This window comes from Bos taurus, chromosome 6 (assembly GCF_002263795.3).
Source record: "Bos taurus isolate L1 Dominette 01449 registration number 42190680 breed Hereford chromosome 6, ARS-UCD2.0, whole genome shotgun sequence".
In the NCBI taxonomy this organism is placed as follows: domain Eukaryota; kingdom Metazoa; phylum Chordata; class Mammalia; order Artiodactyla; family Bovidae; genus Bos; species Bos taurus.
In genome coordinates, this window is record NC_037333.1 from 113,077,737 (window position 1) to 113,089,916 (window position 12,180).

General features: G+C 55.5%; 1 protein-coding gene across 1 annotated transcript in view; it reads left to right on the top strand.

Moving 5' to 3' along the window:
• LOC532207 (epididymis-specific alpha-mannosidase-like) overlaps positions 1 to 12,180 on the top strand; it is a 40,318-nt gene that overhangs the window by 20,134 nt on the left and 8,004 nt on the right. The window contains exons 7-15 of the mRNA XM_024993661.2: positions 641 to 839; positions 1,703 to 1,893; positions 2,964 to 3,102; positions 5,140 to 5,273; positions 8,645 to 8,919; positions 9,619 to 9,810; positions 10,316 to 10,568; positions 11,699 to 11,809; positions 11,886 to 12,078. Coding sequence (XP_024849429.1) covers positions 641 to 839; positions 1,703 to 1,893; positions 2,964 to 3,102; positions 5,140 to 5,273; positions 8,645 to 8,919; positions 9,619 to 9,810; positions 10,316 to 10,568; positions 11,699 to 11,809; positions 11,886 to 12,078 — 1,687 coding nt within the window. The remainder of the gene's footprint in view (positions 1 to 640; positions 840 to 1,702; positions 1,894 to 2,963; positions 3,103 to 5,139; positions 5,274 to 8,644; positions 8,920 to 9,618; positions 9,811 to 10,315; positions 10,569 to 11,698; positions 11,810 to 11,885; positions 12,079 to 12,180) is intronic.

The window sequence follows — 12,180 nt, forward strand, 5'->3', positions numbered from 1 at the left end:
TCTGTGCAGGTACTGCTTTCTTCGATCTGACCCCAGCACTGGCTCCACCCAGGATTGTGTGTCCACCTCTAACCATTCCAGTGTCCATCCAGGCAATGGGTCACCCAGCCCTGGCTCAGTCCTCCTTCCCTGCACCCCAAGTCCTCATCCAGTCTACTAGCTTCTCCCCCCTCCCTGGATCATCCCCACAGTCTCCGCCTACAAGGCAGCCCCTCCTTTACACAGGCTCCAGCTCCTCCCCACCTCTCCCCTCCTTTCCCCTTCTCAATGCTGGGAGCAGAGGCCTCGGCCTGAATCCTGGCTCCCTACTCAGGGGCTGTGAGTCTTGGTACCCTCTGAGCCTCACTTTCCTGAATTGTGAAATGGGCGTGATGACAGGACCTGCTGCATTGGCTGAATTTGTCTTATCATGAAAGGCACCCTCATGGGACAGTGCGGGACACCAGTCAACATAGTCGCAGCTCAACTGGGCAGAGCACCTGCTGTGCTCCCAGAGGAGAGAGCTAGTGAGCCCCGTGGAGGGCTTCAGTGTCCTCCATGGGGAGAGGGGGGCGGTCGTGCAGATGAAGAGATGTGCAGGCTGTGCAGGCTGGGCTTGCACCCAGAAGGACTGGGCATTGCTTCTGTCCCCTGGCTGCAGGGATGTGACAGGCAGTTCTTCAACGCCTCACTGCAGTTCGCCAACATGGACATTGTGATGGATTACATCAACAGTGAAGCATCGGAGTTCGGTTTCTCAGTGGAGTATGCCACGCTCGGCGACTACTTCCGGGCTGTGCACTCTGACCAAGTCGCCTGGCAGGTCCGAGACCACCGCGACTTCCTGCCCTATTCGTCGGGTAGGAGCCTCTGGGGGTAGAGGGGGATTCGGTGCAAGGGAGATGTCACCAAAGCAGTGGCATGTGGTTTCCCAGCTTCCTCAGCTCTGCCAGTGGAGCCCACAGGGCCACTGGTGCACAGACAGCCCTACCTCACCCACCTGCCTAACGTGGATTGCCTAGGGTGGGGACAGATACAGGCGAGCTCAGTGCTGTCCACTGTTCCTTTGCCGGTTCCTTTCTTTCACAAGAGAGGCTTGAGTGATGTCCAGAGGCAGCCATGGTTCCCAGCGGGGCACTGGCGGGGGTTGGTCATGCCCCTTGGGGACTTCGTCACACCATCACCTTTGTGTCCAGGGTGAGGAGAGTGGTTTCAGGGATCTCAGCTCCCAACGGCTCTGCCGGCCTGCCCCCATGGACAACCAGAGGGACCTGGTGGAAGGCATGCCTCTCCAGACCCTGATTTTCCTCAGAGGCACACGGGGCAGCCAGCACTCCAGCCCTTCCATTCTGTGTCCTGACTTCTGGGCCCTCATCCCTCTACATCCTCCTCTGAAGTCCTCCAGGGCCCCTCCCCACAGGCCATCCCAGGGGCCCAGGTGCTCACTGGGATTCTTTCCTCGTCACAGTCCTTCAGCACTCGGGCCTCTCCAGTCCTGCCCCAGCCCAGCCTGACCCTGCCAGCTGCCCAGGCCTTCCAGGGATCTCATACCATTGCTGATCTGGCTGGACCAGGAACCCTGAGATCACCCGCTGGCCTAGGCTGTGTCCCTGGGGACCCAGGCAGATCCATGCTGATCTATTCTTCATCAGCATTTCCCAAGTGGGGTTCAGGGGCCTCTAAGGGCAGGCCCTCCCACCGACTCCTGGCCTTTCCCTCCTAGACATGCATCACGCCTGGACTGGATTCTATGCCTCCCGAAGTGGGCTCAAGGCACTGGCGAGGCGAGCCAGCAGTCTGCTGTACGCTGGGGAGTCCATGTTCACACGCTATGTGCTGTTGGCTCCCCACCCATACCTGGACCCGGCCTGGGGCCTGCAGCAGCTCCAGCAGCTCCGCTGGGCAGTCTCTGAGGTAACACAATGCCTCCCAGAGACAGGACAGGATTGGCTATTCCGGGGCTGTGTGTTTCTCCCTCCCTAGGTCAGCACACCTCCCTGTCCCTCGTCACTACAGGACTCTTTTACAGATGAGAACACTGAGGTCGCCTTTGGTCACAAGACCATGCATGATGAAGCTGCCCCAAGGCTAGGACCATGGCCTGCCAGGGTCCAGCTGTGGTTCAGTAAGATTTAAAGCCAGACTGCCCCAGAGCAGAAAGGGCAAAGTGGAGCAGCATTGGTGTCCAACAATCCTGGCTGGATTCAAATCTCAGCTCAGCTCTATGAGCTCAGGATTTCCCTCTCTGAGCCCTAATTTCCTCCTTGAAAAATGAGAACTACATGCTCACTCAGGACACTAATGGGACAGTTGAATGTGATAATACACATATGCTGGTGGGCTCTGTGGCCGACACAAAGGAAGTTGTTCATAAATCTTCATCTTACTTGTCCTCCACTGTGCAGAAGGGAAACTGAGACCAGAGATCTCCTATAACTTGTCTCCTCTCCAGTCAGAAATGGGCCATACGGCCCATGAGATTCATAGTCACTAAAGGGAATTGTTGGCAGGACCAGTCATTGTGCAGGGTGTGATAGGATTGACTTTAGCATCCATGAGGGTGAGTAGACTCGTGGCTGCACCCCACGGGGACTCAAGTTTCCCTTCTGGGAAGAGGAGGTCATCCACCCAACATGGTGCAGATGAGTACCAGGCCATGTGTGGGGCTTGTCTGGAGCAGGTTATCAGCACTTATGGGATGACAGGGTCACAGAGGGTAGCTGGGCAGGGTCCTTTCCAGAAGTCTGTTTCTGTCCAGCATCAGGGACACAGCCATGTGTTTTCCCAAGGTCAACAACACTCGGGCAAGATTGTCAGCCGCTCTAGCCTCAGATTCCTGTTCTGTAAAGTGGCAGGAATCCCCAGTTCTCCAGCAGCACCTTCTGAGATGGAAATGCTGTCAGGGCCCAGCGGACATCAGGACAGCAGGTGCTGAGCAGAGGCTGGCCTGACCCCACTCTTGCTTTGCTCTGGCGGGGGCCCAGGTCCAGCACCATGATGCCATCACCGGAACTCATGTCCCAAATGTGGGTGACATGTTTGTGGAGCACCTGAGCACCGGGATGCAAGGGGTGCACAAGCTGATGGCCTCTATCATCCAGGACAGGTCTCCAGCCCACTCAGGTAAGCGAGGCCCCTGGGGGCACAGTGGGCCACGACAGGTGTCCGCCCCAGTCTGGGAAGAGAGCCTGAGGGTCAGGGGACAGGCTGGGACACCTGAGCTTCAGACTCGACTTCCATCCAGGGGAGGCTCTCGTTTAGGCATGAGCTGGGCAGGTGCCTTCACTTCACCGAGCCGTCTCCTCTGTGTGATTCAGCAAAGGCTGATATGCCAACTAGAGGCAGGAATAAATGCTAATGCAGTCCAGATGTTGCCAAGCACACGGCTTGCACAATTTAGTGTAACACCTCACATCTCTGAAAAGCTAGAAGTGCTACTGTCCTCACTTCACAGCTGAGGACACACAAGGAACACAGATCATGGAGCTGCCCAGGGTCACACAGGGAGGATGGAGCCCATACTCCTGAGCTGCGCAGGGTCACACAGGGAGGATGGTCCCCATACCCCTGAGCTGCCCAGGGTCACACAGGGAGGAATGGTCCCCATACCCCTGAGCTGCCCAGGGTCAAACAGGGAGGATGGTCCCCATACCCCTGAGCTGCCCAAGGTCACACAGGGAGGACAGTCCCCATACCCCTGAGCTGCCCAGGGTCACACAGGTAGGAATGGTCCCCATACCCCTGAGCTGCCCAGGGTCACACAGGAGGATGGTCCCCATACCCCTGAGCTGCCCAGGGTCACACAGGTAGGAATGGTCCCCACACCCCTGAGCTGCCCAGGGTCACACAGGTAGGATGGTCCAAACACCCCTGTGCTACCCAGGGTCACACAGGTTGTAATGGTCCCCACACCCCTGAGCAGCCCAGGGTCACACAGGGAGGACGGTCCCCATACCCCTGAGCTGCCCAGGGTCACACAGAGAGGATGATCCCCATACCCCTGAGCTGCCCAGGGTCACACAGGGAGGACGGTCCCCATACCCCTGAGCTGCCCAGGGTCACACAGGGAGGACGGTCCCCATACCCCTGAGCTGCCCAGGGTCACACAGGGAGGACGGTCCCCATAACCCCTGTGCTGCCCACCTCCGCAGACAGGATGTATGCGTTCTTTTGACATTGCGGGCTTCACAGTAGAGGATGAGTGGTCACCTCATTTTCCTGGAGCTGAGGGGATTCACCCCTGCAAATCCTGGGCAATCAGAGATAGGTGTCTTCCCTGCAGGAGCATGTGGCCCGCCCACCCTCCCAGGATCCACACTCACCCTGCTCTCTCTCACTGTGCTCTCCCCACTCTGCCTCACCCCTCACCTGCCCAGCTCTGCCCTCTTCTCTGTGTACAGTCCCATCTTACCTTCAGACACTGGAAGGGGCCGGGGTCAGGAGTGCAGCAGACTGGAATCCTGTCCACAGGGAATGGGGTCGGGAGGGGATGACGGACATAGAAAGGGAGGTAGAACCGGGTCCTTCCAGTGTCTGGTGAGTCCAGCCATTCCCATGAGCTCAGGGGGGCAGCTCCCCAAGGAAGGGGCAGGTGGAGACCCCAGAAAGACATCCAGCCATGGGAACTGCATGGGCAGAGGCCGGGGACTGGACAGTGTGTGCAGTGTTCACGGATCTGGGAGTCATTGGACGTGGTCATAGATGGTCACCTGGGGTTGGGGGTAGAGCAGAAAGAGAGTCCAGGTTCATACCAAAGAGGGCTCCACTGCTGACCTTGGTGACTGATCTTGACTCTCCAAGCTCCAGAGAATTGTCTGTACATTGCCAGCTCTCCAGCTTTGGCGCCAGGCCATAGGGCGTGGGTCACCTTGGACACCTAAGCCTTGGCTCTAGGCCTCAGTCTTCTCACCAGTAACGCTGGCTGAAAAGTAGAGATGAGTGAGGAGCTCAAGGGGGCATGCTCCCCCATCCCGCCTGGGAATCAGGACCCAGCTTGAACAGATGAGGAGGGGGTTGGACATCAGAGCCCATGTGTCTGTCTGTCCTTCCCCTGGGCCTCTGCAGAGCTGGTCTCACCTGCCTCAGATTCTCTTGTTCCGAGGGGCACCAGGGGTGAAGGTTGGGTCAGGTACAGCAGTAGATCCTGTTCTCTGTATGCAGGCCCGGAGCCTGGGGGACACTTTGCAGTGGTCTACAACCCACTGGCTTGGACGGTCACCACCATCATCACCCTGACTGTGGACTTCCCCAAAGTCAGCATCACAGACGAGTCAGGCCTCCCTGTGCCTGCACAGGTAAGGGGCACATCCCATCTGTGGTGCATGCCCTGTTGCTGACCCTGCTCTGCACGGGCCCCCAGAAGTGGGCATCTAAGGGGAAGATGTGACATGCTGCCCTGACTGTGAGGAGTGTCCTAAGGGTGAGTTGCCTTCAGGGTCAGTGGATCAACCCAGTGGACTGACCCTTCCCTTTGCGTATCTGAGTTGACCAGAATCCGCCTGTAATGCAGAGCCACAAGAAACATGGGTTCGATACCTGGTCGGGAATATCCACTGCATGAGCGCATGGTAACCCACTCCAGTACTCTTGACTGGAGAATCCCATGGGCAGAGAGCCTGGCGGGCTACAGTCCATGGGGTCACCAAGAGTCAGACAACACTGAGGTGACTTGGTGTATAAGTATGTATCAGTTCAGTTCAGTTCAGTCGCTCAGTCGTGTCCGACTCTTTGCGACCCCATGAATCGCAGCACGCCAGGTCTCCCTGTCCATCACCAACTCCCGGAGTTCACTCAGACTCACATCCATCGAGTCAGTGATGCCATTCAGCCATCTAATCCTCCGTTGTCCCCTTCTCCTCCTGCCCACAATCCTTCCCAGCATCAGAGTCTTTTCCAATGAGTCAGCTCTTCGCATGAGGTGGCCAAAGTACTGGAGTTTCAGCTTTAGCATCATTCCTTCCAATGAACACCCAGGACTGATCTCCTTTAGGATGGACTGGTTGGATCTCCTTGCAGTCCAAGGGACTCTCAACAGTCTTCTCCAACACCACATTTCAAAAGCATCAATTCTTTGCACTCAGCCTTCTTCACAGTCCAACTCTCACATCCATACATGACCACAGGAAAAACCATAGCCTTAACTAGACGAACCTTTGTTGGCAAAGTAATGTCTCTGCTTTTGAATATGCTATCTAGGTTGGTCATAAATTTCCTTCCAAGGAGTAAGAGTCTTTTAATTTCATGGCTGCAATCACCATCTGCACTGATTTTGGAGCCCCAAAAAACTGACACTGTTTCCACTGTTTCCCCATCTATTTCCCATGAAGTGATGGGACCAGAAGCCATGATCTTCGTTTTCTGAATGTTGAGCTTTAAGCCAACTTTTTCACTCTCCACTTTCACTTTCATCAAGAGGCTTTTGAGTTCCTCTTCACTTTCTGCCATAAGGGTGGTATCATCTGCTTATCTGAGGTTATTGATATTTCTCCCAGCAATCTTGATTCCAGCTTGTGCTTCTTCCAGCCCAGCGTTTCTCATGATGTACTCTGCATAGAAGTTAAATAAGCAGGGTGACAATATACAGCCTTGACGTACTCCTTTTCCTATTTGGAACCAGTCTGTTGTTCCATGTCCAGTTCTAACTCTTGCTTCCTGACCTGCATACAGGTTTCTCAAGAGGCAGGTCAGGTGGTCTGGTATTCCCATCTCTTTCAGAATTTCCCACAGTTTCTTGTGATCCACACAGTCAAAGGCTTTGGCATAGTCAATAAAGCAGAAATTGATGTTTTTCTGGAACTCTCTTGCTTTTTCCATGATCCAGCAGATGTTGGCAATTTGATTTCTGGTTCCTCAGCCTTTTCTAAAACCAGCTTGAACATCTAGAAGTTCACGGTTCACGTATTGCTGAAGCCTGGCTTGGAGAATTTTGAGCATTACTTTACTAGCGTGTGAGATGAGTGCAATGGTGTGGTAGTTTGAGCATTCTTTGGCATTGCTTTTCTTTGGGATTGGAATGAAAACTGACCTTTTCCAGTCCTGTGGCCACTGCTGAGTTTTCCAAATTTGCGGCATATTGAGTGCAGCACTTTCATAGCATCATCTTTCAGGATTTGAAATAGCTCCACTGGAATTCCATCACCTCCACTAGCTTTGTTCGTAGTGATGCTTTCTAAGGCCCACTTGACTTCACATTCCAGGATGTCTGGCTCTAGGTGAGTGATCACACCATCGTGATTATCTTGCTTGTGTAGAACTTTTTTGTATAGTTCTTCTGTGTATTCCTGACACCTCTTATTAATATCTTCTGCTTCTGTTAGGTCCATACCATTTCTGTCCTTTATCGAGCCCATCTTTGCATGAAATGTTCCCTATAACCGTGTATAAATTTCTACTTCCCATGGGGAAGCCAGCAATAGTCTTCACTGTTCATCTTTATGGAGGTGCTGTCGTAGGCGCAGGCCCCAGCTATGACACCCACATCCTGTGTGGTCCCTGCTCATCTCCTTCCCAGACCTGGAGCTAGACTTGATTATAGAGGTGACCCTCCTGTTACCAAGCCAGCCCTTCCTTGGGGAGCTGGATCGAGTAATGCCATTAGTCAGCCATTCAGCAAACACTCCTGAAAGCCTGTGCTGGGCTTGGTCCCAGATGAGTGCTCATCCCTGGACTCGGGAGCCATCCTGGGATTCAAGGAGCAGACACAGAAATGGACAGTTAAGGCCTGGGGTAATGACCAGGCAGCCAGGGCAGTGATCCTTAGCTGAGAGAGAGGGGGACAATTCCTCTATATCAGGGTCAGGGGAGGGAAGGGTGTTGGGTGGAGTAGACCCAACATGGAACATCTCCCTTCCCCACCCAAAGGCACCACCCACCAAGCCGAAATGCTCTTTCTTAAATACTACTGAACACCTAGTATGTGTCAGGCGTTACTCTAGGCACTGGAGGAACTTTAATAACCAAGTAGACAAAAGTTCCTGCACTCGGGGGGCTCCTATTCCAGTGGGGGATCCAGGCAAGAAGAAAATCAGAAAGTATAGGAGTGACAGATGACAATTGTGCTGGAGGAAAAGATCAGGACAGGTTAGGGGTGTGGGGTGGAGATGGGTATCTCCTTTAGTTCAGAGAAAGGCCAGGCTGGAGCCTGCAAGGAGCCACATGAGCTTGCTCATAGCCCCCCAAATCCTCCCACAAGACCCAGAAGTGACACTTGCTCCCTAGAGACTGAAGAACCTCCTGCATGGACCCAGTGTCCTCATCCAATTCCCTTCCCTGAATCAGATGATGTGGAGCTAGAGAAAAGCTTGCAGGGTGACCTGGAAACCTCCCTCCTTGGAAAAATCAGAGGATTAAGAGACAAGGGAGCCCTCTCTAAAGAGGTGGAACACTGTGAGCAGTCTCAGAGGCAGGAACAGGAGGGAGTGTGGGAGGAGGGCAGGTGGTTTGCAGCCCCAGTAGAGAAGGAGGAAGAAGGGAGAGGAGATTGGACCCAGTTGAGCAGGGAGGGTGCAGGAGGGGAGCCCAGCTCAGCCCAGTGTTGGATGACCAGCTGTCTCTGTGTCAAGCAAGCACTCCATCCACCAGGTGTGTAAGCCCAGGATTTCCGAGGAGACTGAGGCACCTCCCATCCCTGACATCCATCATTCATCCCGCCCTTCGGGTCTTGCAGGCCCAGCGCTCGAAGGATATGCCCTCTGCCTATGACCTGCACGTGCTGACCACGATCCCGGGACTCAGTTACCGGCACTACAGCATCCGGCCCAGCAGGAGTTCCCAGGAGGAAACGGGGGAGCCTGAGCCCTTTGTGGCCAAAACCACGCAGTTTGGAGGCCGACTCAGGAGATACGGTGGGCAGGTGGGCGGGAGCCTGGTGCCTGTGAAAAATGGCTGCTACATCGTCTTCATGGACCTGGACACCAACCTGATGCACAGTGTCTGGGAGAGGTGAGGTGCAGTCATTGCTGCCTCTGAGGCCAGGAGGACCCTGGGACCTGGGCATGTAATGCCCTACTTGGATCTCCATTTCCTCAGCCAAGGGCAAGGCTGTGATGGTGAAGCTCCCTGTAGTGCATCGAGCTCTATTCCTAAGTGTGTGAGTCTAGGCCAGGACACAGAAGCAGCCAGGACCTACAGGATCCAGCAGAGGTGGTCAGGGGGAGAGTGTGGGGAGCAGCAGAAATGGGGTGCAGCCCCAGAACGTTCTGAGTCTCCCTGATCAGGCTGGGAAAGGTGCAGTCAGCACTGTGGACTTAGGCTCCATCATGGCTCAGGACCCACACATCTTTCACCTTGATCAAGCCCTGGTGACTCGAACCTCCTTTCTGTCTCTTGGGACTGGCCTACACTGACGTATCATGCAATGAGATTATACCATATGGGGTCCTTGGCAGGCTCCCTTCTTTCAATTCTTGTCATGTTTCCAACTTTCAGGCACGTTGCAGGGTCAATGAGACCCCTCATTCTTCTTGCAGACACAATAACATTCTGTTGTACAGATGGACCACTTTCGTCCTGTTGAAGGGTCTCTGTTCATCCCTGGCTCCTGGCTGGCATCTCCATGGAGCCTCTGTGAGTCTGGTTCCAGCATGAGGATGACATGTTTTCTGTCATGATGACACGGCTTTCTCTTTCCTCTGTTTGCAGGCAGAGTAACCGAAAGGTATACATGACCCAGCAGTTCATGGAGTATCACGCAAACAGTGATGTCTGGCAAGGCCCCATTTCAGACAATTATGTGTTCACACCCAGTGGTACAGCAGAGCCAGCGTGGGAGGCTGTGAGGATGGAGATCGTGGAGGGGCCGCTGGTGACTGAGATCCGGCAGTACTTCTACCGGTGAGGGTGGCCCCCTGGTTGTGCTCAGCACATGGAGGTGCTCACAGGCAGATGAATGGGGAAATGAGGGCCTGTCATGCTTCAGACACCCAGCTCCTGGACCTGGGCTTGGCACACAGTCCTTCCTCCACGGAAGTTCGATGAAGTCATGAGCTGCTCCACTCTACAGTCCAGTCTCTGCAGTCCTGCTCTGCTTGCCTGCACTGTCACCTTGGTGGTACCTAAGTCCAGAGGTGGGACAGGAGCCCACGGTGACAGTGACCAACACAGGACAGCAGTTCTTATGTTTTCATTAGCAGGACAGACAGAGCCCTCAGGCATCACTGGGTGCCCAGAACCTTCAGGGAACTGGGTCCCTCCTGTTCTATTGCCCAAGCAGTCTCCCCACCCCACTGGCTGCAGGAAGGATGGAGGGAGGGAAACAGAAGGAGAGGAAGGAAAGAATAAGGGAGGTACATCCAGAAGGCACCCTGGGCTTGACCTACCTCTCCTGCTTCTCCTCCAGGGAGGTGAACAACAGTTTGCCCACGTTCACCATCTACTCCCGGCTGGCCCGTGGACCCCAGGGCTCTGATGGAGCACTGCTCTGCCATCACATAGAGCAGGAGTACCAGGTGGGCCCCTTGGAGCTGAACCGAGAGGCCATCCTGAGGACAAGCACCAGCCTGAACACAGGGCGGGTCCTCTACTCGGACAACAACGGCTACCAGATGCAGCGCAGGCCGTACAGGAACTACAAGAACAACACCATCGCTCGGGTATGCCCTGAGCTGTCCTGGAGTGTGGCTGCTGCAGACCCAATCTTGATGGCCAGTTTCTAGAAAGCAGGAGAGTCCCCTTAGGGCCAGGGCCTCTCCAGAGCACCACTGCCCTGAGTCTGCCCCTGGGGCCTGTGGCCAGGCTTGTTCAGACCAGGTGTCAGAGCTCTGGGGCCACCGTGGATGAGCTGTGTCCCTGACTGTGGATGAGCTGTGTCCCTGAGGTCTGTGTGCACCGCGGGCCCTCCTCGGTCAGATGGATGAACCACTGGGGGTTGCTTGAGGATTAAGCACATGGTGCCTGTCTAGGCCTGAACGGGGTGTGACCCTCCTTGGCTGCTCAGAGCAGTGCCTCAGCCTGTCTTCCAGGGAGAGCGGATTAGGGGCTGAACTCCAAAATCAATCAGCTCCCAGGGTCTCACCCTCCAGAGGCATGACCTTGGGCGAGTCCCTGGGTGTCCCTGGGCCTCAGTGCTCTCCTGGGAAGAGAGCGACCTCCCCCTGAGCTGTGCTGAGGCCTGGGATGACCAGGGGCAGCACCATGCTGGGCGCCTCCTGAGCCTTCCTCTAGTCAGTTGTCTCTTCTTCCAGAGGGACCCAGAGAAGGGGGTGTGGCTCCTCCCTGCTCTGTCTTCCTTGAGCTTGTCAGTTCATCTCTACAGCTGGTCTTCACACACTGTGCCCTGGGCTCCAGAGGGTCCAGGGCTACCAGCCCCAGACATCTTCCTCCAAAACAGGAAAGGGCAGGGCTGTGCGAGTGTTTTCCAACCCAGACACCAACCTCTCTCTATTTGGGAACCCCTGGCTGGGGGCCATCTCAGGCTGGACTGGCACAAATGCCTCATTGTCTCCCTGCACCAGGGGGACCTTTTGGGCACATTTTATATATGGGGAAACTGAGGCTTGGGCAGGCTGGTCCCCCAGGGCATAAGGTCAGGAAGCAGTGGAGCTGGATTGAATCCCAGTGTGTTCATCTCACAAGTCAGAGCCCCTCCCATCAGTACTGTGCCACCCTGGGCTGCTGCTGTGCCCATGCAGGAGGCCGCCTGGGGCCAGAGGGAGACCCCAGACCTGCTGGCTGACCTGGCCCACTGCCCCCACCACCAGCCTGCCAATGTTTCTGTCCACAGAATTACTACCCCATGGTGCAATCAGCCTTCATCCAGGACAGACGAAGCAGGCTGGTGCTGCTGTCCAATCAGGCGCACGGTGTCTCCAGCCAAAGGAACGGGCAGGTGGAGGTAGGAGGAGGCCCCACTGGTCACTCTTGGGGACCCCAGGGCCCAGGCAGGCCAGTCAGACAGTTGTCCCCTGCAGGTCATGCTCCACCGCCGGCTGTGGAACAATGACAAATGGGCCCTCAACAACGACCTCACACTGAATGACTCCTCGGTCGTCCACCCAGTGCTCTGGCTCCTTCTGGGATCCAGGACCCTCACCAGTGACCTACACCAGAGGAGCGGGCTGGCGCTGCAGCACCAGCCCGTCGTGATGCTCAGAGAGATGAATGGTGAGGTGGGGGTCCTTTCACTTCACCCGCCATCACTGCCCCCAGGGGAGCCCACCTTTCCAGGGATGGGGCTGAGCTCGTATTGATAGCTCAGGGTGAATG